Here is an 11,079-nt window from a genome sequence, read left to right on the forward strand (position 1 = left end):
CTATTTATGTGTTTCACATTCTTTCTGGGAAAAGAAAGCATTGCTACAACTTCTGAAAGTGACTAGCAACGTTTCAGCAAAAATTAAAGTTACAAATCTGACAATATTATTTTAACATCAATGTAAACAAACAAAAAGTGTAATTGCAAATGTAATGCAGACACGACACTGAACTGAAGAGATCACACGCTTTCAGAGAGGCAACTTGTGCACGTTTCGGTGTGTGTGTCAGACAGTGCGAGACTGCAAGTTGTTGTTTTTTCCGCAAGTTATTGCGTTTAAAAACTTGTTTTAACATCAAGCAAGTCACATAAGTAAAAGTCTTATGCCCAGTCTATTCTCTGCTATACGCATCACAGCTTCAACCTAAAACGTACACATTTGTCATGTTGAAGCAGCCTATTAAAATCATACAGATATTCCGTGCAGTTGCGATATGCATATTGCGATATACACATTTGCGATATTTCGATAATTTTGATATATATTGCGCAGTCCTAATTTAAATGAATCGCTCAAGGTGGTTTACTATGGTTTGCGCTAGTCAATTTACTGATATTTGTGCCATATTTTACTGCCCCAAAAAAGCATGTCTTTGATGCTTATTTGTGCATTGTTAATAAATCACCAGCAGAACTTTCCTCTCCCATCGCCACTTTTATGGGATTGCACAGAGGAAAAAATCACTCCATATCCTAGAAATCTAACTTCCTGCAGAGTTTAGTTCCAACTCTAAACAAACACACCTGACAGTCTTGCTTGAAAATTACATGCAGGTGTTACATTGGTTAAGACTAAGCAAGAATGTAAATTTCTAGGAGAAGGATTTGAAAAATGTATCACATGTTTTTCTATTAATGTTATCATTCTTAATAGTGATGTTGCAAGTGACAAAAACCACACAAATGTACGTTTTACCACAAACATGTTAATATTATGCCATTTAAATGACAAAAATGTATATTTTAAAAAGAAAATTATGCATGGCTGGTAAGAAAAAAATTAACTTTCATTATGCAATGTAAAAAAGTTACTTTCACACACTTCAGACTAAAAACCCATTTGCAAAATTGCTTGCACCTGAGCACAAAAGTAAGGTCAGCCTTTGCTCTTGATAAATGAGTTTACCTCATTTATAAAAGAAAGGAGCATTAGGACATGTATTATACGAATATCCATATAGTTAGGAAAGGTAAGTGTACCTTAATCTCCATAAAATCCATTCTATCCCCTGGAATTACATAATTCTGTTCTTCCACAAACTTCTATTATGTAAGAATTAGGCGTGTGTGTTTGTGCGTGCGCTTGTAGGGGGTTCAGACATTAAATATGCATGGAACTGAATATGCAGTCTGCATCAAAAGCAGTTAGGTTGAGGTCACGTGCTTTGATCGTGTCATTGAGTGTAATATTGTACAACAAAGATTTTGCTGTTCAATCTGAGGACTACAATTTACCAAGATAGGTTGGAGCCTACTGCTAGTGTAATTTAGTTGGACTTATTTGCTGTCTGCATGGATTTAAGACTTGATTTGATAAAGGAATTATGCAAAACAAGGTCAAATTTGCTGCGGAACACAATCCTGCAGCGCAGTTGTGGAAGATACAACACACTTCCGCAATCTGACGTAGTTTACTGGGACTGTACAGCCTCTACCACTGCAATCCAAATACCTAAACTGAGTCTTTTAACTGATGAAAAATGTGCTTGACTATACCACTACCACTGTTTATATTGGTCTAATCCGTTAACTGAACTGTCATTTAATGAATTACTGCAGCAGTAATCAATCGAAAATGAAAATAAACAAAGCTTTTTTTAAATATAAAATTCTGTTTAGCGCCTACATTTCTCTAGCAATACCGGCACAACATTAATTGCACCCAGCAAATAGTGCTTAGAAAGTCTTTGTGCTGAAATACTGCATGCAAGTAGCAAAACTTTTTAGTCAACTCGCTCCTGAATGTGCACAAAAAAGTTTCTAAGAATAACACAATTACCGGTTAAAAAGCGGATCTGCTGAATTAGACTGCATTTAGCTTAAGGGTAGGGAAGCTCACCCCAAATGCAACATTAAATGCCTTTTACTCTTTTATGAGCAATCTAAAAAGGTGACTGTTTCCCCTTCAGATTCCGTCTCCGGAGTAACAACCCTGTGGGTCAAATGGAATAATCCAGAAATCCACTCTACATCGACTAAAAGCCAGGCACTGCTCTCCTGTGGTGCTGTACGTGTCTGCGAGTTCACTGCAGGGCTACTGTCTCTCCACCCCTCCCACCTACCCTCCTCTCAGCCTGCAGTGATGGAGGAGCAGGGGCTTGTACTTGTGAGGTCACTCCAGAGTGTTCTCCTGTGCTGCCCAGACATGCTCTAAACTCCACGTGCTCAAGGCACAGAAATGTAACACCCTCTGCGTGAGGAACGCCACAAAGTTACAAGTACAGACAGTGGATGGCTAGTGTATCCATCACTGAAAGCAACAGAAATTAGCTGCTCCCTCTATTCTGAAAGCCAGTTTCCATTCAATCTACCATCTTTTCTTTTTCCATCAAACCCTTAAAACATTAGTTCTCCCTAAAATTAGAAATTATAACTTTTATGTTGTTCCAAACCTGTAATCTTCTTCTGTGGAGCACACAATAAAATCTTTTGAATAACTGTTTTGTCTAAATACTAAATGGAGTCCAAAACAACATTGCTGAATTTTAAAATTGCGCACAAAAAGACTCAATGGCCTTATACTTCCCTTAGCCTTTTGGTAGTAGCCCATTGTGAAGTCCACACTTGATATCAATGTCAATGCCACATCAAAGTGGATGTAAATCCATTTAGGACAGTAATTTTGTGTTTTTAAAGGAACTGTATATAAGAAATGTATTTCAGTTAATCATAAAATAGCCCTGATATGTCACTAGACATTAAGAAATCATGTTAATTTCAAATACTTCTATCACTGGCAAAAGTAGTCCGACCAGGATATTGTCATATAAAAGTTGTTGTTGCAGCCCTCAACTGATGTTGATGTTGTCATGTTGTGTTTTGTCCTGAAGCTCCACCCTTCACCTATCTACCAATCATGAAGTCAGTAGTGTTTTGGCATCCGCGTTGCCAGCTCTGCTCTAGTTACCACAGCTGCAGCTACAAACGTTCCTGCTGATCCTGCAGCCTATCTGGCAACCTCGAGTCAGGGGGAGGGGGAGAGGGGATACACCGCTCTACAGTCATTTGAAAGTGATTGCAGTACCAGTTTTGGCCACAATCTTACATACACTTCTTTAAAAGCGAGGCACACACGTGACATTACAATGTTAACCTTTAGTACCCAATATTACGGCAATTCATTATTTGTTAACCTCACTCCTATGAATTCGTAAAATTTTTCAAAAAAGCATCATCAGGAAGGACCACCCCTAACCTTATCCCTAAACCTACACATCACTGGGGTCTAGAAAAATCGTACGGAAATCTCAGGTTGTGCAAATTTGCACGAATTAGCCACCTCGTAAAATACGTACGAATTGCTGTGAGATTGTGTTGTCCTTTAAGAACCCAAACTTAGCTGCGCTTGAATAAATGTAACTTCGGGTCCTACCCACCCCTCTCTGTGTGGGCCTCGAACCCAGTTCTCCAATGTGGTAGGCACGCTAAAGACCACAGTCTCCTCGCTAGTACGCCTTTAGGGATCAGGGGATTGGGGTATTTGCCTGCACTAGCTGGCCCCCATCACACTCACCCTCCTAAATCGTTACACTTCCCCAGCTCTTTGTGGGTCTCCAGCATGGGAGGCGGGTGCGCTAGCAAGGACGCTAAAGACCAAAGTCTTTAGTCTCTTTGGATCAGGAGAGTGAGGTTTTACCTGCACTAGCTGGCCTCTGTTACACTCACCCCCTAAATCTCACTCATATCCGGGTCATGGCACCAATTTAACCTCACAGGTCCTACTCGCCCAGCTCTCCAGCATGGGAGGTGTGCAGCATGCTAACAAGGATGTTAGTTGCTGATGTGCCTCTTAGTAGTGAGGTTTTACCTTCACAGCTCTAACTTGCTGGCCTCCAACACACTCACCCCCCAAAATCTCACTCCATCCGTGACTTTTCAACCCATCTCTTCCACCTTCATACCACTAAAGGGTATGAGAATTCCTTCAATTTCATCCAAGATATAAACACATGAATAATATCTATGTCAATCTCTAATTCATGGAAAACAGCCAAGGCTGAATAGCTTGTCAAGGTCGATTTGTGAGGAGAACTGTTTGACGGTGGAGAATGGTAGCAAATACTTGATGTCATCCCTCTGTAAAGTGATTTTATTTGGCATATAAACACAATGTTCAACACACACTCTTGTGATGTCAATAAGTTGGGACTGGTAGCCTTCTTTCAGTAGCATTAACCATGCCAGTCAGCGCTCAAGCACGGACTGAAAACCGGCAGGAAGGACCTCTGGCGGACATCCAATAGTAAGTCGCTAAATAGCCTCTTCAACAGCGGTTAAGATAGTATGCAACTGATACAACTTGAATCATTACTACCTTTACAGCCTTCACTGAACGCACAGTGCTCTATTTGCAAATGCCATAAAAGTACGTGATTAAGAAAAAAAGTCTAGTTTAAAACACAATTGTAAGCGTCAATTTATTCTTAATTTACTCTATGTTGTGTAATCAAGTAAAACATAAGTTTTCCTTGAATGCCTTTGAATATAATCTTAATCACTACTTTTAGATGAGCTTTATTTACTAATAAATTAAGTAATATGTAATTGTGGTTATGAGTTTTTAATTAATTTTGAATTAGTTAATAGTCATGTGTCCCAATAAGTAAATTCATAACATAATGATACCTTTATAAATCATTATCTTATGATTCATTAAAGCAGACAACTGGAAGTTGAAATAGATGGCTTTGACCCGTTGTGGTAATTAACACATTAATTAACATTATAAGTTAATATAATATGTTATTAAGGAATTAATACATTATGACACATTTAACTGATAACAATTTAATGATAACTTGTTCTATTAATCATGTAGACTCTTCATTAGTTGCTGATGCAGTAATCATTAATAAATGGGTTAGTTCAGCATTAATAATACATTAACTCATGATTATCTGTGCATTAGTTAAGCATGAATTAATGCATAAGTGCACCCGTATTGTAAAGTGTTACCAACGATTTTGCAGTGAAATGAAGTGAACACGCATACACGTCTTCCCCATGTGAGCTGGAACGTCATTAAAAATAAATTAAAGGTCCCATTCTTTGCGATTCCATCTTTCAAACTTTAGTTAGTGTGTAATGTTGCTGTTAGAGCATAAATAATACCTGTACAATTATAACGCTCAAAGTTCAATGCCAAGCGAGATATTTTATTTAACAGAAGTTCCCTTTCAAAGCCTACAGCGAACGGCCGGTTTGGACTACAGCCCTGCACTTCCTGCTTTAATGGCGCAACTAAAACCTTTGTTGACGAACCCTCCGCCCACAAGAACACGCAAATTCGGGGGCGTGGTCCTTTTCCTCTCGCAGGTCGAGAATAGGAAGCGTTGTTTTTGTGTATCACCTTTGTTTGGCCTTCCGACGGACGATGTAAGTAGAGATCAATGGCTACAGTTTATGGTTAACTCGGTTCTGGAAAATTATAATCACAATTTAAAACTATGTGCAGCACATTTTGCTGAGGACTGCTTCCTCAATATCAATCAGTTTAATGCCGGATTCGCAGAAAGATTATTCATAAAAGATGACGCAGTTCCCTCTTTGTCTGGAGAAGGCCTTGTTATGGGCCACAACCGGTAAGTGTATTTTATTATTTAAGTTGGTCCGTTTAACAGTTTATGTAACTCATGACACAAAGTGCAACGCTGTTTAGCTTTGTTAACTAACGTTAGATGGTAATTGAAACTAATCCGAAAAACTTAGCATATAAAAGTGTAGTAATTCATTCAGACACCATCGATTGCTGGTGTTAGTAATTATCAGTTTAAACTACTGAATAGACAGCTTACCATTCTGAAACATCCAGCAAAAGTCTTTCCTGAGCAGGTTGTAATCGATCCTCTTCGATATTCTCCGGGTCTGATTCCGGCTCAAATTGATAAGGCAATATAGACATTTTTGCAATAACATTGAGCGCGCGTATCTACCCGTTATGGTAAGAGGCGGGACCTTTCCGGGCAAAGTGCGCTAAGCTGCTGTCCAATCACAGCGCGGGAAGCGCTGGCCTAATCAGAACTCATTACGTATATCTGAAGGAAGGACTTCATAGAACAAGGAAATCATCAGGCCGTTTTTAGGACAGAGGAAACAGCACTGTACAGATAAGTGAATTGTGTGAAAAATACTGTGTTTTTTTTACACGCGAAACATGAACTCATGTTATATTGCACACTGTAAACATAATCAAAGCATCAAAAACACGCGAATAATGGGACCTTTAAGTATCACACATTCCTAATATTAGAATCCGAAGGAAGCTTATGAAGTGACTGTGTTCTTCCACAACCAGGAATAGCGTAATATCTTGCTATCTTCTTGGCATGTTTATCGCTGCTGGCTAACGCGATCCGCACAGCTCCATGAGTCGGTGGGCGGGGCTGTGCTTATTATTCTGTAGAAGCGGTGTTTCACAACAGATGAGGTCAGGATGAAGCACACAATCGTTTTCTGGACCTGGTGTCTATAAAAGCTTTTCTTTGGCTAACAACGTTTTCAGCTCTGAAACTTACAGGATATTCTTATATTACCATGAGCTTTTATATATCAAAAGCTCAAGGGAAAGTTGATTTCTCAATTCATCACCCCTATAAATTCTTTTTTATTTATTTTTCATTAAGGATGCATTAAATTGATCGAAAGCAACAAAAGATTACAAAATAATATCATTATTATTTTATAATTCATCAACAAATCCTGGAAAACTACAGTGTTCACAAAAAAAATATTAAGCATCACAACATTTAAATATTGAAAAATAATATAAATGTTTCTTGAGTAATTTGGCATATTAGAATGACTTCTATGACTGTAGTCATGATGCTGAAAATGTAGCTTTGCCATTACAGGAGTAAATTATATTTTAAAATATAAAAGTTATTTGGTAAAAATACAGTATTACCGTTTTTACTGTATTTCAATCAAATAAATGCAGCATTGGTGAATATGAGACCTCTTTGATTTGTTTTTAAACATTTTTTTAACACCCCCCCCCCATTAAAAAAATATTTAATTCTATGAATGGTATTTTTAATTTATTTACAAAAAAAAAAAAAGGCCGTTATGTCATCAACCTACACTCACCTATGCAGTAATGCTTTATACAATAGAGCAAAGAACTTACCAGGCCATCGCAGTTGCTGATAGCTACTGATGTATCCTGCACATTGGTAACATAACCCACATATAAACAGTCACTGGGCAACAAGGGCTCAGAGTGCGTTTGGTTATCGTCCTCAAGCCACTCCACTTTGGCTCCTGGGGCCACGAGCCTGGAATTTAGCCTGAGGCGAAGGTGAAACTCCTGTCCGAAAACAGTGACGTTATAAAAGAGTGTCTCCTCGTGCCTCAGGTGTTCCTGCTCAGAGTCCGTCTCCTCATTGGTCTCTCCAAGCTGGTTGGCTTGCCTTCTCCTGCGCCGGTGGGACCCCTGCCCACTCAAGCGGCTGGCAGAGACGGCGTGGGAGAGGAAGCGTCCGTCTGCATCCACGCTCACCGGCCTCACTAGCCCGTACTCCCTCAGGACATGCTGCAGGGAATCTGCCAGGGGCACACACGCAAGGTGCAAACATTCAAATGTGCACGCAAACACAAAGTTAATAGATTTCACAGTCCACACCAGAAGCTTCCAGCAACAGTCAAAACTCAACCAATCTCTAAATCAGATGCGATACTTACACAGTACACATGAAAAGTATGTAGCCTATTTAAAATAACATCTTTAAAAAGTTGCAAATATATGATATATTCTATCTATGGAAACATTGCATTGAGAAGAGATGGTAAGTTGTGTCACCTTTTGCTTAACTTGTATTCTAAGCAAGGAGAAATTAGGCAAATGTGAAACTAATATATATAATTATATTTCAGCAAGTCTGCTATCACCTCATAGGACCATAAAAATGGTTAGTTGGCACAAGTTTGTTAGTTTGTCCACTTGTTAGGGGTAAGCTGTGTCATATCAACAGGCAGGTGCACACAAATGCCTAAGTTTGAACATTTGTACAAGAATAATAATAATATTACTTGGATTCCAGAATGGTATTTTGCTGCACATTTTGCTAACACAACCAAAAATTGGTCATTAGAAGATTTAAAACCCCCTTTTTTTCTTGTTTAAATCTCTTCTTTTTTGATGGATTCGCTCAAAGTAATTTGGTCCTCACTTTAAGAATTTCAAAGAGAAATATTAGTATTCCTAAATTCAGATCACTATTTCAGTCGGTTGCACAGCTTATATTCGAAAGCATCTGACACACCCCACAGGGGGGAAAAAAGGCACATTTGAAATTCTCCAAAATTTCGATTTTTTTTTTTTTTTAGCACTGCATAGATTTTCTTTCACAGAACGCCTGTTATGACATCCTGATTCAGACATCTACAAATTCATCCTTTTAGCATAAAAAATAGGCTACTCGTCACTTTTCTAATGTGCAGCTGAATATGACTAATTCCTGTGAGGTCACGTGACAAAACATTGTATAGTTTTTGTTGTTGTTGTTGTTGTTGTTATAATAAGGGGAATCCAAATCTTACCCCATTTTCCCTTGCAATGTGTCATGCATTCCTTTCTTACTGATGAGAGAGGCAGCAACACATTTGGCTGCACCGTTTATGCATCCTATGCATAAAGTGTCCTTCACCTCACCAGGAACGAGCAGCTTACAGCAAAGTAAACACTATAATATGATTTGGCTGATCTAATTTGACAGTAAAGTAATGTGTATGGGTTTTTCTGTCTAATTTACTCTTCTGTGTACTCATCTTGACAGTAATGTCGGCGTTTTGCGACAGTTATTTCAAGCAGAAGACACCAGATCCATCAGCTGTTTTACATTATTGACAGGCCGCATGGATTTTTGCGCTTCGGATCCTTTGAGTTTCACGAATACATCATAACACGCATTTTATGTCATGACGTTCTTTTTAATGTAATAAAAGTTGGAGATCTTTTAGTTTAGATGCCATGAAAAGTTCCAGACACTCATATTCAAGAAAAACGTCGCTGATAGTAAAATTCTTCTTAAAACTCATTCATCTCTATAAAAGTATAAGCTGCTGAAACATGAGTTGCTGCTTCATAAAGCTGGACATCCAAACGGATCCGTATCTTCTGCTTAAAGTAACCATGATCAGTATACTGACAATAAAAACCTCTCCACGTACCTATACTGTTGGCGATGTAAAGAGTATCTGCGTGCTGAAAGTGTAGGAAAATAATGAAGAATGCACATCCAGGAGTAACATCCATGGCAGGTCCGCGGAGAGGGGAGAGCGCACGGGCGAAAGGCGGACTTTGAGATCTCAGATAAGCGATCCAGCAGCGAACGCTGCCCCCTCCTTCCCCCCTCCCCTTTTAGACTGACTGCAAAGTGCACTGTGGAAGATAGGCTCTCATTCTCACCCTCCCTGTCCAGCCCCCTCTCCTCCTCTACAGTCTACGGTAAGCGGGAATGCAGATCCTCTCCTGACAAGAAGACCACCAGCCTGCTCTTCTTCTCGTCAACGTTTGACGGGGAACTCCAGTTTTATCGTTCCTGTGATGCACTCAGGTGGTAAACATGAAGAAAAAAAAAAGAAAAAAAATACTGTTCAGAGTCACAGTCAAGTTTATTTGTTTAAAAAGTTTAATAAACTTAATAGACGGCATGTTCGTGTAGTGGACAGTAGCCTATAGATAGCCTAACGTGAAAAATATGTGGGCATAAATAAAATAAATACAATACGCCTATTGTATTATTTTAAATGAAGCCAATCGTAGCAAAAAGCTGTTTTATTCTACATGGAGCGGGTCGCCCCCTCATGGGCACCGCCATGCTGGCATCACATGACCAGCCATGTAGGCTAATTGACAGAAAATAATACTCTAAATAATTATAACGACAATTTATTGCCAATTATAATAATTGCCATTATTATTGCTGATACTAGTATTTATATATTGTTTACAAACCATATGCATAAGGTAGAATAGCCTACATCTAAACAAATCCTTCACACTGATTATTCAGAGTGTTAACAAGTCATTTCAAATGTATTTGTATAGCACTTTTCACAATACACGTTATGTTTCAAAGAAGCTTTACAGAGAATCATATCTCAATATCTTATAGTTGTATTTAGCAGATTAGAACTGGTCAATAAAATTGACTTTTTTGATGATATGTGCAATCAAGCTGCTCTATAGATATAGCTATACAGTATAATCGCCCTATGCAATTATACTCTAAGGGAACGAAGTTGGACATACTAAAATATCAAATTTTGCATTAAGAGCGGTGTGATAAATGAAAAGTCAAGCAGTTGAGATTTTCTATATAGCCTATCAATGTAACATATAGGCCTATCTATCAAATGTTATGTGATGTATGATATGATAAAGACAGCAGACAAGGAAAAAACAGCTCACACTAAAAAAATATAACGTCTGTTAAATAACTTAAGGAGAATCAGACACTAAGAAATCAGTAGGCCTAAGGTTTTTTTGGTCACCAAATGGTGTATGGCATCTACCGGCAGGACAATGCTGAAACTGACCAGCTAAACCCCTTTACTTGTTTAGCATTTTAGAAGGAAAAATAGGCTAAATTATTAAGATGTCCATTTCCAATGATGATTTCAGAATGAGAAGGTGAGTACATTTGACTGGCATAAGGAAACAGCATAAGATTAGATTCATAAAAACGCTAAATGCTCTTTTGTGGTTGAGTTTTTGTATGGCTTGCAGAAATCATTCCTCGTGTTCCCCTTTATATTTCTTATAACTAAAAATGAGTGTGTCTGTCGTAGTATTTTTTAATATCATACATTATCGAGGACCACAGCAGTTGGAGAAGAAGCATCCTGTTCTGTTATG

The 11,079-nt window shown here is 38.4% G+C and overlaps 1 protein-coding gene across 1 annotated transcript in view; it reads right to left on the minus strand.

The window, feature by feature from the left end:
• adamts2a (ADAM metallopeptidase with thrombospondin type 1 motif, 2a) overlaps positions 1-9,563 on the minus strand; it is a 92,436-nt gene extending 82,873 nt beyond the window's left edge. Inside the window, exons 1-2 of the mRNA XM_067423504.1 lie at positions 9,390-9,563; positions 7,348-7,763 (exon numbers count right to left, since the gene is read on the minus strand). Of these exons, the coding sequence (XP_067279605.1) occupies positions 7,348-7,763; positions 9,390-9,474 (501 nt within the window). The 5' untranslated portion in view covers positions 9,475-9,563. The remainder of the gene's footprint in view (positions 1-7,347; positions 7,764-9,389) is intronic.
• Between the last annotated feature and the right edge of the window lie 1,516 nt (positions 9,564-11,079).

Source organism: Pseudorasbora parva, chromosome 18 (genome assembly GCF_024679245.1).
Source record: "Pseudorasbora parva isolate DD20220531a chromosome 18, ASM2467924v1, whole genome shotgun sequence".
Taxonomy (NCBI): Eukaryota; Metazoa; Chordata; class Actinopteri; order Cypriniformes; family Gobionidae; genus Pseudorasbora; species Pseudorasbora parva.